Here is a 19422-nt window from a genome sequence, read left to right as displayed (position 1 = left end):
TATTATTATTATTATTAATAATAATAATAATAATAATAATCTTTTTGCTTTGTACCAGTTCCTATCTTTCTGTAAGCATTCTGTACTTTAGAATATTCTTTTTTTTTTTTGCCTTTAAAAATGATAAAGAAAAGTTATGAAGGAAAAAACAGTATCCAGCTGACATCTTACAACTTACAGCTTTATTTTATTATTATGTAGACAGCACTTAGGCTGATGCTAGGGAAAGTGGAAGGCAAAAGGAAGAGGGGCCGACCAAGGGCAAGATGGATGGATGGATGGATGGATGATATTCTGGAGGTGAGAGACTTGACCTTGGGGGAGCTAGGGGTGGCGACAGCTGACAGAAAGCTCTGGCAAGGGCTGGTCCCTGAAGTCACGAAGAGTTGGAAGCGACTGAACGAATAAACAACAAAGACAGCACTTATAGCATTTACAGTATTTGTAGTACTAAGGAACTTGGGTAGCTTTGCCTCACAGTAAAGCTAAGTTCCAATGATTTTTACCTAGTGCAAATGACATCGAGGTGGAAATTGAAAAAGAATCTTACTTTAAAGCTAGTTGAAGGAAGATCATTTTTGTGCCTGCCTGACCTCCAGGGGCAGGGAGTTCCAAAAAGAAGGGGCCACCACACTAAAGGCTCTTCTCCTGCTGGGCTCCAATCGGGTCATAGGTCCATGTGGAACCATCAGGAGCATGCCCTCTAATGATCTCTGTGACTGGGCAGGTTGGTAAGATCTTAATAACTTAATAGAAAAAAATTTTGTTCTTAGACTTCTAGTCTTTACCTTAAAATGGAGATATTTCATTCGAAGTACTAAGTTCCTCAATCAGCACTGAATATGCTATTCATATGAAAAGGTGTGAAGCAGGTGAGAATCTTATATAAGAATACCGTAGTTTAAAGCTTATTACTCAAGATCTACCAGATGGATTTTGCTCATTTTTGTTTTAAACTGAAGCTTGAATACTGCAAACATGCAGAAAATTTTGAGACTTCAAAAAAGTTCAAAGCTAGAGCTTTAATAGCAATTAGTTTCCTCCATGCCAAACAGGCAAGGCAGCGCCTCTGGCAGCAGGATGGCGGATAGTTCTGCTCAGCCCATCAATGTGACGTGAAGGCAGGCCTCAGGCGCAGCCATGCAGTCAGGCTGTCACCACTAGGGGTGAGTGAACTCGCCTGCCCTCACCTCGGCAGGCACTCATCCCACTCTCTGTACCCCGTGAGTCTCTTCTGGAACATTCACACCTTTACCCTCACTTCAATGGGGGCTTTAAGGCCGCCATTGGAGTGGAGGGGGGAAGTGATTAATTTAGGGAGGCTCCTGAAATTGTGCAATTCCCCCCTATTGCATCAATGGGGCTGCCATTAACACAGGAAGGGGAAGTGCATGATTTGGCATGTGGGTGGGTGGCTGCTGAATGGTTGTCGGGGTCTCGTGAGCTCTCGGGCAGAGGTCCATACTCATATTGGGAGCACCCAACTGGTTCCGTGGGGGGGGGGGTGTCAGAGGCAGGTAGGTCTGCCAGAATCTCGGACCCAGTCAGGTGCTCACAGCATCCCTAGTCCACACCAGCAGGGGAGGGGCTGGAGGGGTACACAAGAGAGGGGGCAGGGGCAGGCCAGCTGCAGATTTTGGAGGGGGGATTCACTCTTTCAGGGGACTGAGGAGGCAAAAAGGCAGGAAAGGAACAGGACTCGTAGTGTTCTGTGTGCCCAGTGGATGCATTGACTTCCAGGCACTATGAATACATGAGGAGGATCATCTGAACATCCAATCATGTGGAGATTTCAATGACAGTCATTACATTTAAATGTGCATCCATATATACAAGTCAGCAAACTTGATCTGCTCGCCCTACATTATGAATTAGGAAATAGGTAAGGAATTAGGAAATACGTATCTAATTATTTGTAATGACCTTCACTGTATCCATGGCCATAAATTCATTCCTGCACATTTCTTTTGAGCATGCCTACGTTGCAAAAGCTATTTGCTCAGCTCAATGTTTGAACATTAAAGTAAATACATTTACACAGTCCTGGTTAATGTTTAAGTGGGTCCTCTATAATGCAGCTTGATGGGCATAAATGAGAACATAAAAGTATCAGAGGCCTGTTTGAATTCAGGAAGACATTGTGCAGTTACTGTAAGTATTTGTGTCTTCTTTTCTTTTTTTACTTGGTGTGGGTTTTTTGTGGGTTTATTTTAAAGCAATATTCAATACTCAGATATCTCCCTTTTTTAAAACAATAATAGCAATGTTTGAGATCCATATTACTGAACTCGGAATCCAACATAAATAGGAGGTTGTCATTCCCGGAATCAACACCCCTGGTTAGATGAGTTGAGCAGAATTTAGTCAATTCCTTGTATTTCCCCAAACCACACTTTCACATACACATCACTGGGGACTCCGGGAATGGCTTTGCTGGACCAAAGGTTGCAGACTGGGATGTGTAGCATTCCTCCTCCCCCCCCCCCCAATTATTCCCCCCCCCCTTCCTTGTGCTCAGTGCAAAATTCTGTGTTGTGCCATGATGTTGGGGGAGATCTCTCGGTTACAGGTGCCACAAGACTACCATGGAACAGGACCCTCCCCCCTCACTTCCGGGAGTCTGTCGAGCAGCTAGAGCGCTGCTGCTCCCCCACTTCCACTCAAGCCTTCCTCTAAAGGGAAAGTTGTGCCCAAAGGGTCCCTCTCTTCTGAGCAACTGAACACAGTTCAGTCTTCCAGGGCAGTTTTCCCCTCTTTCCTAGGGAGGGGTGGTTCTCCATTCCCAAGTCCAGTATTTAATTACTTGTAAGCACAAGTCCATTGCAGTTGGTTCTGTCATTTTTCATCAAAGCTTCTTTACCCGGTAGAATGTGGAGGAGCTCCATTCTTCCTCTGGCTCCCCCCACCCGTCCTGCTCGGCTTCGTCCTCTCCGCAGGCAGTCCAGCGTGTCGGCAACGCAGTGCAACGGTTGTGCCAAGGCAGGGTCCTGTAGTGGCCCACCAAAGGGAGCAGCCTCTGCGCCTGAGTCGCCGTGTCTTGGATCGCGTATCTTATTTCCCCCTTTGCCACATGAATGAGTTTTTCACTAAAATGAAACTTAACAGAAGATATGCAATTTTTCTTTTCTTTTTTTGAAACTGTCCTGTGACTTTTGTTCTTCTCTCCTGAGGCTTGTGGAAATAAACTTTCTTATGTACTTAAAAATTATACTAAAGATAGAATAAAGTTAATGCCAAGTTGCTAAATAAATAAATAAATAAATAGGAGGTTGTAGGTTCTCCATCATTGGACAGCCACCTTTCATGAATGGTTTAAACGGGTTTCCTGCAAATTGCAGAGGGTTGGACTAGATGCTCCTTGTGATCCCTTCCAACTCCACAATTCTATGATTTAATGATTCTACATCTAACTACAGCCGTGCCCAAATGGCCTCTCCACTTCTCCAACCTATTTGTGCACAGAGAAATTTGGGGGAAGGAGACATTTTCCAATGGTTTCTCACATTAGGACTCAGCTTTGGCAGGGATTGAAGGGCAGCTCCTTTCTTTTCCCCCTGGTCTTATTTTTTGTTTGGTGGCTGACATTTTGCACTGCAACTGGCAACAGCACCCAATGTGTTGGCAGCCTTCACAACGTCCAATCCCTAGCATCATTCTGGAGCACTGGGGCAGGGGGAAAGGAAGGTGGGGGGAGGACAGTGGGGGGCTGGGGGGGGGCAGTAGGGAGCAGCCATGCAGCCCACATTGTCCCTTACAGCAGGGGAGAGTTCTACAAGGGGAAAAGTCAGCTGACATTGGTCCAGCTGAACGAATCACAGGAGATTTGATGTCTCACCTCTCCTTTGGTGCAGCCAAGTATAATGGCTGCTGACAGGGATAGTTCTGAGAGACAATGAACCAAATGGCAGTTCCTTCCAGCCTGGCCAAGTCAGGGAGCCTCAGCTCCCCCTCTAAATAAGTCAGTTGGAATGTTGGCTGATGGAGGCAAAAGTCTCCATGCCACGTCTCCTCCTCCAATGCATGAGGGCTGAGCCTAATCTATCGCCAGGCATAAGCACCTATTACCCACTTTCTCCCAACCATCCTTTGGTTGAGGGAGACCCTACTGATTTACTCATCCTTCAAACACCAGGACTTCAGGTGTGTATCTTGGGTGAGATTCAAAGGGGATCGTGATGTTCCTGCCTGAGGTTCACCCTTCTCCAGTTTCTACCTCAGAAACTGAGAAACAAACCCCCTCAGAAACATCTGCTTTCACGTAGATCAGTTGTCCCCACTGAGATCCAAGCTTCAGCCCCCACCCTCTCTCTCTCTCTCTCTCTCTCTCACACACACACACACAGGGTTCCAGAGATACCAACGTGCTTTATTAGTTTCCTCAACCCACTAAGGAAGAAGTAACAATGAAATTGAGTTAATAATAGGAACATATTAAGTCAGTCAAACCATGCGGGTTTATTTTGTTTTAAAAAACAATCACACAAATAAATATTTATTTAAAATACAAAGATATATATGTTATTAATAATAATTAATGCTGGGTCCTAAATTCCCTAGCTATTCTACCCCTTCTAAAATCCTATACACAACCCCCCACTAACTAGATGTTGCTTCTTCAGTCCCTAAGCCCTATCCAACAAACCAACTGTCAGATCTCTTTTAATATAACTATAGAATCCTTTCTCTAACACACACATACACAAGCCCCTCCCACCTTTCACTCACTCTCCAGCATACTATTAACCCTGCCTTGTCAGAGTTACACTTAACAACGTTACAGTAACAGTCAAATGTTACAGGGATCATATCCCTATTTGTTAGGGTGACCATATGAAAAGGAGGACAGGGCTCCTGTATCTTTAACAGTTGTATTGAAAGGGAATTTCGGCAGGTGTCATTTGTATATATGAAGAACCCGGTGAAATTTCCTCTTCATCACACCAGTTAAAGCTGCAGGTGCCCTGCCCTCTTTTAAATCTGGTCACTCTGGTATAGCTCCTGCAGCTTTAACTGTTGTGATGAAGAGGGAATTTCACCAGGTTCTCCATATATACAAATGACACTTGCTGAAATTCCCTTTTCTATACAACTGTTAAAGATACAGGAGCCCTGTCCTCCTTTTCATATGGTCACCCTATATTTGTAGGTCCCACAGCCTTAAGGACAAGTCTAGGAAATCCTCCCTTTCCATAAAATTATCTCAGGGTGCTCACCAGGATTGACTTGCTGCTCTCATATGCCACGCTATCCTAGGGTGACCGTATGAAAAGGAGGACAGGGCTTCTGTATCTTTAACAGTAGCATACAAAAGGGAATTTCAGCAGGTGTCATTTGTATATATGGAGAACTTGGTGAACTCCCCTCTTCATCACAGCAGTTAAAGCTGCAGGAACTATACTAGAATGACCAGATTTAAAAGAGGGCAGGGCACCTGAAGCTTTAACTGTTGTGATGAAGAGGAAATTTCCCCAGGTTCCCCATATATACAAATGACACCTGCTGAAATTCCCTTTTCAATACAACTGTTAAAGATATGGGGGCCCTGTCCTCCTTTTCATATGGTCACCCTACGCTATCCTGCTGTTGTGACCAACCTATTTCACTCAGTACCACCCTTGCCAATTCTCCTGAGTTTCCATCCAAAAACAGTGTAAACTAGGTGAAGAACTCTATGAGTCAAAGCCAATCAGGCCCATTAGATTGTAAGCCTATGCGGCAGAGTCTTGTTATTTACTGTTTTACTCTGTACAGCACCATGTACATTGATGGTGCTATATAAATAAATAAATAATAATAATAATAATAATAATAATAATCCAACCCCAGAAGTAACCAGCAAAACCCTACATTGACCTAAATAGATCCAAAATGTTGGCAGGAAACAACTGAGTGTCATACTTAAATAATCTCTGGCTCCACCCCAAGACCAGCCATTGTACCACAACAGGGGTGTAAGATCATACCCTTCTTTTGGAGGAGGTACGTTGCCTCTCCCAACTCCGCACAGCCTTTTCAAGCTCAGGGGAAAGGAGTGCTAAATATTATGAACGACGTGTTGCAAATGATTACATTCTGGAGTGTAAATCTCTAAACTGTGCCTCGTGATCCATACCAACAACTGATGGGCATTTGAATATATTTTAGGGAGGGGTGGGCAGCCTCTGGAGTAGCAGGGGATCACCTTGGCCACCTAGGAATCCTGGAGAGGATGCATCCCTTCTCTGCCTGCTGGCAGAAGTGGCCACCAAACCACAGTCAAAGTTGCAACAATTCTGCTGAGAAACAAGCCCCCTGGTTCCTGAGCTGAATTACCCTCCCAAGAGCCCACCACATAACAATTTGGCAGGCTGTTAGTAGCCTGATCCTGCAGGGGAAGTTGCTGCACTTTTCCTGTGCACCTAGTTTCCCAGTAGAATCGCAGAGCAACACTTCCCAAGGAAACGACAATGGTAGCGGCAAAGAGAGTGGGGACAAGGGTCATCGTGGGTCTCATACTACCTGTAGCCCACATGTTGCCCACCCCCATTTTAGGATGAGATGCTGAGTATAATTCCCAATGTACTGATAGGGAACAAAGACTGAAAAAGAGTTGCTCGCTCAAAGCCAACAAAGGTTAAATAAAAATTATGAACCCTAGATGACATTACATGTAACCTTGCCCAAAGTAGCTACATCTACCATACTGGGAAAGGCTGCATTTGTGCACCAGTACATAACCAACATATACATCCTATACTCCAGATGGATGCAAACCACAGGGTCCATGTCTGCACTGTGTTGGAAGTGGGATCATTAAGGTATGATCCCAGGCTACAGTATTCTTGATTGAGGTTTGACAATATGTCATGCAATGTTACTTCCATCATCCATTCATGATGGCCTTCATGAGCCAAGATGACCCCAAGACTTTGACTCGCAGTGAGACATTATTTTATGGTAGTAAGATTTATAGCGAATTCAAAAAAAATAATACTCTGTCTATTTAATTTTACAGAATAATTGACAAGAAGAATGAATGTCGCCATCTCCTTGTGTTTGATATTAGTTGGCCTTTGTACCATCACCCAAGGCCATCATGATGGTGACACACACAATGGAACAAGTGTAGCTGCTCTCAAGCTGCATCCCAGCACTGTTCACTTTGCCCTTGAATTGTACAAGGAGCTTTCTTCAGCATCACCTGGCAAGAATATTCTCTTTTCACCCATCATTATCTCCGCTGCTTTCTCACTTCTCTCATTGGGGGCAAAATCTGCCACCCACACTCAGATTCTAGAAGGCCTTAGCTTTAACTTAACAAATATCCAAGAGAAAGAGATCCATAATGGATTACATGACCTATTATCTGCGCTGACCCACTCAGATAATGAGATCAAGCTAGATATAGGACAGGCCTTGTTTGTAAGGGAACAGCTAAAGCTACTACCGGAGTTTTTGGATCATGTCAATGCCCACTACACAGCAGACATCTTACCTGCAAAGTTTCAGGAACCAAAAGAAGCTGAGAAACAGATCAACGATTATGTAGAAAAGAAAACCCATGGGAAAATTATGGACTTGGTCAAGGACCTTGCACCAGAAACTGCATTGGTTATAATAAGCTACATATTGTTTCAAGGTAAGCTATCAGGGTCTGAGCAATGATACTTCCAATCATATATATGAGATGTGAACTGGAATAGAATGGCAGGGATGAGATTGCCTCCAAAGGGCTATATATAAACCCTCAGGGAGTCTGGTCCAAATGTTGCCTACATGCCTGCATGGTTTTGACTTTCATCACTGCCGGAGCTTTTCTGGCTGTTGTAGTTTACAACAGTAGATCTATGGCAGGGCAGAATGGTTCTCTTAGAGGACAGGCAGCTTGCTGGTGGGGGGGGGAGGTTACAGGTAAGTCCCACAGGCGAGGGGGCGCAGCTCACCAGGTTTGGGGATAACAGGAGTGGGTCCTATGGATTCTCAGTCAGCCTCACACCCAGCTTTCCAAAGTGGACTGGGGCAGTTCTGAGGAGCCCTGAGTCGAATTGATACAAATTCAAACAAGAATTATTAGCTATGATTGCTAAATGACACAGCAGAAATATGCTTCATGGGCACAATTTCAAAAATCTGTGGACAGCACATCGATCTTTTTCTTTTTATGGTTCAACAGCCTGCTTACTTCTTCCCAAATATGACTGTGGGACATTTTTTTCTCTCTCTAGGCAACTGGGAAAAACCTTTTGATCCACAATGGACAAGAGAAGAGGATTTCTTCGTGGATCAGAACACAACGGTCAGAGTCCCCATGATGCAGAGGATGGGTTGGTTTCACTACTATTTCGATGAGGAGCTGTCTTGCGTAGTTGTGCGACTGGACTACAGCGGAACTGCTAAAGCATTTTTTGTCCTGCCTGACGCCGGAAAAAGCGAGCAGTTAGAGAAGGCGCTCTCAGAGGAGGTTCTGGCCAAATGGGCAGAAAAAGTTCAGCGGTAATCCTTATGTTATTCCTTCCTTGTGTTATTCCTTCCTTGTGTTATTACTTACAGGTACACACCAAACAGCTAATCAATGGGCACCTAAGAAAGCTGGGAACAAGCCAACCGGAAGTCTCTCAGACACTCCCCTCCCCATTTGGACCTAGAGCCGCTGCCCCCTCCTATCTGCCCACAGGACTCACCTGAACCATCCAGCAGCCACCCATCCTCAATGAGAACTGCCATTTTAAATGAAGATGAGGGCTCTGAAGTTCCCTAGGTCTAAAGTCTAAAGTCTCAACCTATGGTGACCAGAAATGGCCATTTCCAGAAATGGTCCTTTACAGCCACCATAGTTTGAGACCTTAAACCTAGAGCCCCATATTCATTTAAAATGGAAACTCTCACTGAGGATGGGAAACTCAGCTCAGGTAAGTCCATGGGCAGGTGGGGACAGTGGCTGACTATCGCCCCAATTTGAGCCAAATGGTCCTGATCTAGATTCAGGCTGAGGCAGGCTGAATTGGCCCACTTCGGCTCAGATTCAGAGTTTGGGCAAAAGCAGTGCATAGCCCTACTTTTTAATGTTGGTTTCCATCATAATAATCCTCCCCCAGCGAGTCCGTGTGCATGGGGCCTAGACAATTGGTCCTCATAACTATTCTGTTGGGCAGTTGCAAGCCTAAGGCTGCAATCCTAAACACACTTACTAAGAGGTAACCCACCGTACACTGGGTCTTACTTCTGAGAGTAATACCAAGCATCAATAGTCACACAATTGCTAATTGAGTAAATGGCATTTTAAAATAAATAGCAATCACAGGGATGGGGAGTATGATCTGGATTGCATCTCAGAGGTGTAGATGAAGGTTGGAGTCAATCCAACCTTCTTGCAAGGTAGGCCCCCGGACCAAACAGCCTGTCTTCCCCGGCCACCCCTTGCCCTAACCCTCTTCCCAACTGGGACGAGCCAGAGATTCCTGGAATAAAAACACGCACACTCAGCTAAGGGCCAAAACAAGTTTAATACCATTCAGCTAAAACTAACATGTAAGGTTTTGGCTGGAGGTAGTAGCAGCAAAGTGGGGAGGAGACGAGAAGAGGAAGGGAAGGAGAGGGAATCAAAGGAAGGACGACAAAGGGGCAATTTACAAGCAGCCTGGGCTCCATCTAAAACCTTCAAACACACAACCCACCCCCAGCCATAAAAGCGGCTAGCCTTGTCTCAGGAAATCCAGACACTTAAAAAATAAAAAAAGACCCTAGCTTACTCTGAGCAGCCCATCCATGCTTAACTTAGGTGTTCTTCCACCAAGCCAGAACAGTAGATGCTCATCCCAAACAGGATACCCTTTTTATCCCCTTTTGGACTTTAGGGCCCCATGACCTCCCCGAACCAACCCCAGTTCTGCCTGGCTCCTAACAACCCGACCCTCATAGGGAGGGCTTCACCCTCTTTCTCACAACTGAACCCAATTATCCTAACGACCAGGGAGATAACCTGCAGGAGAGAGGCCCAACCTGACCTTGGAGTCTTCGGCGCCAAGAGCTCCACACTCCTACCCCCACTTCACATACCATCATAGCTACATAACACATACCAGAACAGATACAGAACAAAGAATAATACAATGAAAGAGCCAGTACAATTAAAGAGCCAGTACAGCCAGCAATGCCCCATGTCCTTCACAGGAGGGTGGAAGGGGCTTTACCTGTTGGCACGCAGCTGTGGTCTTCTCTAAGTAGTCCACTGGTGAACATAGGAGCTTCCTGCCCAATCAAATAACAGGATTGGTATCTGGATCAGGGCCACACTCTGGAGAAATGGTTTAAATCCAACATACTTTTCCAAGGTTCCAATCCCGGTTGGTCCCTATGCTGCTATTTATTTTTAAAATTATGCATCCCATTGCTAATTGAATGGCATCACAACTAGAATGGCCCTGAGTGAAGTGAACTGCATTCTAAGCCTGGCTTCCAGTTCTCATAAAAGTTTGTGTTTGTTTTATTTTTTAAATAAAAAGTATAGCTGGTTTGGTGTCAAACACATTTTCCCTTATAAAAGGGAAATTTGAAATGTAGCCAAAAAAAAAAAAAAACTGAAAAGTTGCAACCTCCTTATATTTCACTTTGGAAATTTAACTTCAAATGTTTTCTCAAAAAGAAACAGAAAAAGTTTGAACGCCAACTTGCTTCCAATGGTATCTAAAATGAACAATGTTGACAGGGAGACTATGACATCGGATTTTTGCAAGCAAAATCCTGGTAGTACAGGAATCCACACAAGTATTTAATAAATAGTAGTTAAATTACACCAAAGTCATATTTTATGCCAGATGCTTCAGCTGCTAGATTTTATTTTAGTGCTACGTAAGCTGGGTTGGACAAACGGTTTAAGTCTTAAGCAGAATCTATTTCTATCATACCTTGCCAGAGTCCATGAGACGTTGATTCCAATTTCAGCCTTTAGTTTGACAGCATAACTGAAGTAATTTCTTGCATCTTTGTGTTTCTGAAGCAACACAGCACAGGTGCATCTTCCAAAATTTAATATGTCTACCAGCTATGAGCTGAAGGAGCCCCTCAAGAAATTGGGCATAACCGATGTCTTCTCTGACCATGCTGATCTATCTGGGATCACTGACCAGCCTTTGAAAGTGTCCAAGGTAAGTCTAAAGAAAGCATTTCCATTCATCATGGGTTTCCTTTTGGCCAGGGTCTTGCTGGCATGGCACTGTGATATCCAGGTACACTGAATGAGCTCTGCATTGCACCCTTAAATATGCTCCACTCCCCAGGTTCCCCCATCTTATATTCTCATCTCCTAGACTAGGAGAACTGCTGTGCAGGCAATGCTTTAGAATCCATGCCAGGGAGCTGCATCATTGCCTGTGTGTTGTCTACATTCTGCAGCCAAGCTTCAACAGAGAATAAAATGGGCACATTCATACATGATGTAGGATATTCCCTCCTTCCCCTGAACCATTACCACTGCAGGATCCCTAGACTATGGAATTTGCTGCCACAAAAGGTAGTAATGGCCACCAATTTGGAAGGCTTTAAAAGGGGGGGTTGCATATGTTCCTGGAGGAGAAGATTATGGATGGCTCCTAGTCCTGATGGCTATATGCCACCTCCAGTATCAGACACCACAGTAAGCCTATCTACACCAGTTGCTGAGGAACCTGGGTAGGAGGGTGCTATTGCACCTGTGACCTGAACAAAACACTGAAATATATAGACCCTAGGTCTGTTCCAGCATGTTCTTATGACTAGTGGCAACCATTTCTCGATGATTTCCTAACTAGGAAACTGAGCCTTAGAGGGGATCTACACATGGTCGTGAAGGCGCTTGCGTGCGCCTGCAGTGCGCCCTGAAACTCATTGTGTAGATCCTGCCTATCCTGGCCAGAAGAGGCGGAGGAGGAGGAGGAGGAGGCGGGTGGCTCTTTCGCCGGCAGCAGGAGGCCGGCAGGGAGGTGGGCGGTGGCGGCAAGGACGGGGCTGGATTCCCCAGCGAAGCCGCCAAGCCCGGAAACTTTTCGCCCCGTCCCCGCGAGGGACGATGCAGGGCCGCCGCCTCCTCCTCTGGCCAGGATAGGCGCCTTCACGACCATGTGTAGATCCTCCCTTAAATTGATGGTTTTAATTTCCATAAAATGCTCTTTTTTTAGGTACAACTTTTATTGTATTGTATTGTAGTGTATAAATTTATATCTTGCTGATCCATCGAAAAGTGTTTTGGATTTTAAAAAAATTCCATACAGAATTTATATGTCTTGTCACATGCATTTTTATGTGTGTGAAAATTACTATACATTTCTGTACATCATTTCCCCTAAAATACATATTTTCTGCAAGCATTTTTTCTTTATTTATTTATTGCATTTGTATTACGCCCAATAGCTGAAGCTCTCTGGGCAGTTCACAAAAAACAAAACCATAAAGTACAATTTAAAGTATAAAACTTAAAACACAATGTAAAAATACAATATGAAAGTGCAATATAAAAGTAGAACCAGAATAAAACTGAACAGCAGTCCAAAGATTTAACATACAGATTTCAAACAAGAAACTTAAAACACAAGGATGATAAAGTGTTAAAATACTGGGGAAATGAAAAGGTCTTCAGCTGGCATCGAAAAGTGTATAACCTAGGTGCCAGGCAAACCTTTCTAGGGAGCTCATTCCACACCTGGGGGTGCCACAGCAGAGAAGGCCTTCCTCTTGGTAGCCACTTGACTCACTTCCTTTGGCTGGGGCTCATGGAGAAGGACCTCTGAAGATGATCTTAGGGTCCGGACAGGTACATATGGGAGGAGGCCTTCCTCGGGTAATCTGGCTCCAAGTCTTTTAGGGTTTTAAATATTAATACTAGCACTGTGAATCAGGCCCAAACCTGGACTGGCAGCCAGTGAAGTTGGAAAAGGACTGGTATAATGTGGTCTCCTTGGCCAGTCCCTGTTAACAGTCTTGCTGCCCTGTTTTGTACCAGCTGAAGTTTCAAGGCTGTTTTCAAAGGCAGCCCCACGTATAACGCATTGCAGTAATCCAAACAAAAGGTTACCAGAGCATGGATTTACAGTAGCTAGGCTACGTCTATCCAGATAAGGCTGCAGTTGGTGTAACAGCCTGAGCTGATAAATGGTGCTCCTTGCCACTGAGTCCACCTGTGCCTCAAGTGACAGTTCTGGATCCAACAGCACCCCTGAAACTACAAACCTGATCCTTTAAGAGTGCAACTCCTCCAGAACAGGTTGAACATCATCTATATATCTGTACTCTATTTCCACTAATGTATGCATTTTATGGAATTTTCCTAATGTAGGGAGCAGCCCTATGGCCGCTAGGCAGCATCGAGGGGTGGTGGTGACAAAGGATAGTTCAGATTCCTGGATCTGAGGTCAGAGGCAGCACTCCCACCTTGGAGGGGGAAATCCACGCTCCGACCCTCTTCTCCCTTCACCTTGCAGCTGGCGTGGAACGAACCTTGCTGGTTGCTCCAGGGTGGTGAACATGACCCCGGGGGGGGGGGGGAAATGGGGTGTTTTGATGGGGACTGGAGAGGCCAGGATATGTGCTATCCTGGGGACTTTCCAGTCTCCTTACCTCCACCTCCAAAAGCCTATCTAGTAGGGTGACCACATGAAAAGGAGGACAAGGCTACTATATCTTTTAACAGTTGCATACAAAAGGGAGTTTCAGCAGGAACCCTACCATCTTTCGTATCTGGTCAAGAGGGCAGGGCTCTTGCACCTTTAACTGTTGTGATGAAGAGGGAATTCCACCAGGGGCTGCCTGCATACAAATGACACTTGCTGAAATTCCCTTTACTATGCAACTGTTAAAGACACAGGAGCCCTGTCCTCCTTTCCATATGGTCACCTTACAATCTAGCGAAACTGCAGAGTGGGAGGGTAGGGAGGTGAAGACGCTGCTTGAGGTTGTGGCTAGCAGGATTTCAAACCATGAGTGCCTACTCTTCAGAACTTGCAACTATGCCCCTTTGGGCATTGCTGAAGTGACAATGGTGGAAATGAAACCTGCCTCAGCTCTTACCTTGCACTGGGCACTGGGAGCTCCCATTTTAATTTCCCATGATGCCCTGGAGTTCCTGATGTAGTTTCATCACCGGCATATTAAAACACAGTACATTTAAACAGTGGATCAGGTACTCAGCTGCCCAATGTGGAGGGCCTAAAGCAGATGTCAAGTGATTTGGTGAAGTGGATATGAAAAGGGGCTGATCCAAACACTTACTAATTAGGATGTTCTATTCAAAATTAGCCTCTTTAATTGCAGCCAGCCTAATTACCAAGAATTCACCCCCACCTGAACATCCCTGGCTGCTGCAGCTTCACCTCCCCATTTGTCTTCATGACCACTTATTTTGATTGGTTGCATCCATCCATATGATTCTGCATCCGTCCATATGATTCTGTCTATCTTATCTGCAAAGTTATCACAGTCATTGACCAAAAAAATAAAAATAAAAAAATCACATATGTTGCCAGAGCTGAACAGACTAAATGACAAGAAGACTGTTTCAGAAGGGATCCAATTCAATTCCATGATTAAGACTCTGTGCTGTGCTCTTCCTCAATCTCTGATCCTTTTCTTTGTTTCTTCTCAGGTTACCCATAAGGCTGTGCTGGCTCTTGATGAGAAGGGTACTGTGGCGGCAGCAGCCGGTGCTGTAGAAGCCATGCCTATGTCTATGCCACCAACCATTAGATTCAACCATCCTTTTTTAGGTTTTATTGTGAGAAATAATGTTGTACTCTTTGCTGCCAAGATAGTAGACCCCTCTGAGTCCTAAGCTCAGCGAATGCAGCTCCTGAATAAAGAAAGCATCTTTGTAACCTGATCTTAAATCCTTTGTTGTTGTTTTCCAAACCAGAGGGAGCACAGAGCGAGATGGCATTGATAACATGTATAGGAAAATATAAATGGCTCCAGTGCATAGTTCACCTACTGTTTTTCATTGGCAGCTTCTGAGCATGGGCAGAAGGCGCACTTTCATGGTCCTGGAACAAATCAGAGGTCAAATAGAACATTACAGAGTCTGCAAGAGAACCATGGAAAAATACTTCCATGACAGAAGCTGTAAAGTTTGTAAAGAACTTACCTGTGATCACACAGAGCGGTGATCTGTTCTTTTTTTTGTCCGGGGGGGGGGGCACTTTGGCTACCATGTGAGAGAAAACATTAACTTACTAATAAAATTATCACCATATAATCAAATGCAAAACTTACTTTTTTAAAAAAAAAAAACTATCACATAAACACAATACAATAATAACAATACATCAACTTAAAATACTACATAATCATAATATAACCAAAATAATCAAAATAATACAAATCAGTGCACCCCACCACCCCCGGGACCTTTATTCTCATTTCCAAAATTGTAATGATTCTTGCGAAGGTTTACATCCTTTCCCCTTTTTTAACACAAACTCCACAAGTGGTCTCCAAATCTCTTCAAAATCATTTTGCTTCAATACTCCTTTCTTAACTTTAATATTACATGTGAGCCTGTCATTAATAGATATGTCCCAGACCTCCCTATACATTAACTTACTAATAAAATTATCACCGTATAATCAAATGCAAAACTTACTTTAATGATTTGGACTTCAACTCCTATAAGGCCAAGCCAGCATGAGCCATAGTCAAGAATGCTGGGAGTTGTAATCCAAAGTGTCAGGAGGGCAACTGGGTTGGGGAAAGCTGGTTTAATTTCGAGAGAGGGAGAATTTCAGGTAGTTCCAATTATTTCTAATGGAGATTCTTGCCATTCATTTCTATATCCAACAATGAATACGAAACTCCAGAAACAATATTATGTTAAGAACAGTCCAGCATTCTGTTCACATACAGTATCCAGGAATTAAAAAAAACCCTCTCTGGGATGTACCAACCCAGCCACCATACACACACAAACTGTCTCATGCTCATGTTCTCTCTCTCTCTCTCTCTTTGTCACATACACAGAACTTTCTCTTTTCCCTCACTCTCTCGTCACTATTCCCAATACGAATAGTCTCCCATTGCCTCACCACCAGGGCCACATCCCCGCCCCCAGCCCCAGATGGGCAAAGCCTCCAAGCCCGGACAAGTAGCATGAAATAAAAGACAGGCAAAAGAACAGAGAGGGAGCAAGCAAGAATCTCCTGCAACATGTCTCTTGTTCTATCAAGATCTCTTGCTCCCCATCAGGTCGGGTGACCATATAGAAAGGAGGACAGGGCTCCTGTATCTGTAACTGTTGTACTGTTGTCTAGATGAAGCCTCATCTAGAGTATTGTGTCCAGTTCTGGGCTCCACAATTCAAGAAGGACGCAGACAAGCTGGAGCGTGTTCAGAAGAGGGCAACCAGGATGATCAGGGGTCTAGAAACAAAGCCCTATGAAGAAAGACTGAAAGAACTGGGCATGTTTAGCCTGGAGAAGAGAAGATTGAGGGGAGACATGATAGCACTCTTCAAATACTTAAAAGGTTGTCACACAGAGGAGGGCCAGGATCTCTTCTCGATCCTCCCAGAGTGCAGGACACGGAATAACGGGCTCAAGTTAAAGGAAGCCAGATTCCGGCTGGACATCAGGAAAAACTTCCTGACTGTTAGAGCAGTGCGATGGTGGAATCAGCTACCTAGGGAGGTTGTGGGCTCTCCCACGCTAGAGGCATTCAAGAGGCAGCTGGACAACCATCTGTCAGGGATGCTTTAGGGTGGATTCCTGCATTGAGCAGGGGGTTGGACTCGATGGCCTTGTAGGCCCCTTCCAACTCTGCTATTCTATGATTCTATGAAAAGGGAATTTTAGCAGGTGTCATTTGTATATATGGGGAACCTGGTGAAATTCCCTCTTCATCACAACAGTTAAAGCGGCAGGTGCCTTGCCCTCTTTTAAATCTGCTCACTCTAGTATAGCTCCTGCAGCTTTAACTGCTGTGATGAAGAGGGAATTTCACCAGGTTCTCCATATATACAAATGACAGCTGCTGAAATTCCCTTTTCAATACAACTGTTAAAGATACAGAAGCCCAGTCCTCCTTTTCATACGGTCACCCTACATCAGGACAATAATAGGAAAAAAACCTCCAGATCTTCCACAATCTCTCTGTGCTACCAGCAGCCACTTGGTTCCCCCATTTCCTTCCCTAGAGAATTCGACCTCCTGAATCAACTGGCTACACTTTTGAACGGTATGTGGGAATGCTGTCCCCCTCCCCATGCAGAAAATTCTCTGAAATTCTCACCCTCTCTGTGAAAGAGGCTGAAAAAACAATGCTTCTTTTGCAGGGAGAGAAAAAATTCCTCAAAATAGCGGGCAGGATTTGGCACAGTACTACCTCAGAGTAACGAAGGGATGAGCATAGAAAGGAAGAAGAAGAAAAAGCATTGTTGGCTACCTCACAGTGATTAAGCAAGTTTAAAACCACTACCAATATAAATTATAAAATGTCCTGAGAATGAGGCAGAAAAATGGAAGCCTTTCCCATGCGGGAAGAAACCGTTCGAGCTTATTGGAAGACAGATTTTAGTGCAGCACAAGTTCCTTCTCTTCCTTGGAACTGCGCACTACACACCACACACACACCTGCTAGTGCTACAGGGTGTTCAAGGAAAGAACAATATGATAAGCAGCAGTATTAAAGATAAGATTTATCTACCATCACTAGTCAGAAATGTAATATTTGGAAAACTTGAGGAAGGCGCAGAACTCTGAAGGATGACAAGGTATGACAAAGGAAGATTTATTTATTTATTTATTTATTTATTTATTTATTTATTAGCAGAGAAGTTCTGTGATTTTTCTTTTCCTATCCCCTTAGAAATAAAAAAGGTAACCTCAAATTTGACATAACTTTTTAAAAAAATTCTTGGGTTTGTACTCATTGGTAATGACCTGTCAGGGAAAGAAATGATTTGTTCCTAACTGAGTAAAAAAAAAAGAAAGGGAGCGCCATCTAGTGAAAAAGCATGTGCATTTTCAGAGAAGAACTATGCTATAGACGCCTTAGCTAGACCTACCTGTTAGCCCACGACGAAGGAGGGAAGATCTTGCATTCTGTTTACACAGAATGCACGACGACCTCAGAAGAAGAGGCGTTGCTCTCACCATTTTTTATTTACTTAAAGGGGCAGCAGCGCATGAACGCTCATGCACAAAAGGTTAGTAATTTTTAAAATTTAAATTAATTTCCCTGCTCCCTTCATCCTACCCCCGATGGGTGCAGTGCTCCTGAGGAGCGCTGAGCCCCTTGCGCAGCTCCCGGCTCCTCATGAGGGATCGTGCAGAGCTGGGTCAACCTGCATCACCCGGCCACATGTTACATGGTCTTGGGCTGAGCTCAAGATCGCGGAAAACTGAGGCTAAAGGGGAGGGTGAGATCCCAGGGCAAGGGAGGGATGATCCCCCCCCCCAATCCCAGAATCCCGCGGGTCATGTGGATGCACAGGAACGATCCCGGGGATCGCCCCAGGATTTTGCCCCGTCTAGCTAAGGCCACTGATTTAAAGCTGTTGCGAAGTGGATCTATTGAAAAGAAAATGGAATAAAGGCTATGTTGCATCAAACTGGAAGCCCTGAGCCTTATTTTAATGGGAGAGGTGGTTAATTCCACCCCTGCTGGAAGTCTGATCCCATCCCTGGAAATCCCACTTCCGGAGCCCTGCCCTGGAAGGAGAGATCACTGGATGGGGGTCATGGGACTCCTAGATGAAGTCATCATACCTCCATGGACTAATAGGATGGGGGTGGAGACCCCTGCTGTACATGCGGGGGACTGGAAGTGACCCCAAAAGGGCCATTTCCAATCCCATGCCCAGATGACCTACGCTGGAGGACAGATGAGGTCATGTGATCTGTCTACAAACTATTCATGCCACCTTGTCATATTCAGCCAGAATAGCATGAGGTGTTTTGCCCCCTAACTGCTTTGTCGACTGTACCTGACTGTGTTTTGCCCCCTAACTGCTATGTCAACCCCTCCTGCCTAAGCCTGAACTTCCTGCGTAAGCCTGAACTGGTAAAGTAACATCTATATATTTCAGTTCAGCACTCTGAAAATCTGCCATCTGTTTCTGGCTGGAGAAGGGCATGAAATCAAACTGGTTCCGCAATATCTTCCTTCATACAGAAAAAAGCCCTGCAGTGACACCAAGTGGTTCTAGCAGGATCTGAACCAAAGCCAGCTTTCTTTCTGGTTTTGCCAGAAATTCTTTCCTTTTAAAAAAATGTATCAGCAGCAGCAGCAATTCCTCCTCTTCCTAGCCCAGCCAGCAAAAGAAAGTAGCATTTTGGCAACAACAACAAAAAGCAACATTTTGGCAAAAAAGCAACATTTTGAAATAACTGTTTTTTTAAACTTGCATTTTGAGTAGCAGTGATCTGAACCAATCAGGCACTGCCTATGGTGGGGACACAGCCAATGAGAGGACAGGATAGGCAAAGG

At 44.6% G+C, this 19422-nt stretch overlaps 1 protein-coding gene across 1 annotated transcript; it reads left to right on the top strand.

Moving 5' to 3' along the window:
- Positions 1–2050: 2050 nt before the first annotated feature.
- On the top strand, positions 2051–14824 carry LOC134393089 (alpha-1-antiproteinase 2-like). Its single transcript, XM_063117988.1, has 5 exons — positions 2051–2151; positions 6995–7618; positions 8205–8472; positions 10976–11123; positions 14591–14824. The coding sequence occupies exons 2-5, from the start codon at positions 7012–7014 to the stop codon at positions 14774–14776; spliced, it is 1209 nt and encodes a 402-aa protein (XP_062974058.1). The 5' UTR covers positions 2051–2151; positions 6995–7011; the 3' UTR covers positions 14777–14824.
- Positions 14825–19422: the final 4598 nt, after the last annotated feature.

The sequence above is a fragment of the Elgaria multicarinata genome, chromosome 2 (assembly GCF_023053635.1).
Source record: "Elgaria multicarinata webbii isolate HBS135686 ecotype San Diego chromosome 2, rElgMul1.1.pri, whole genome shotgun sequence".
Taxonomy (NCBI): Eukaryota; Metazoa; Chordata; class Lepidosauria; order Squamata; family Anguidae; genus Elgaria; species Elgaria multicarinata.
The sequence above is the reverse complement of the archived record's forward strand: the minus strand, read 5'-3'. Positions and strand labels throughout refer to the sequence as shown.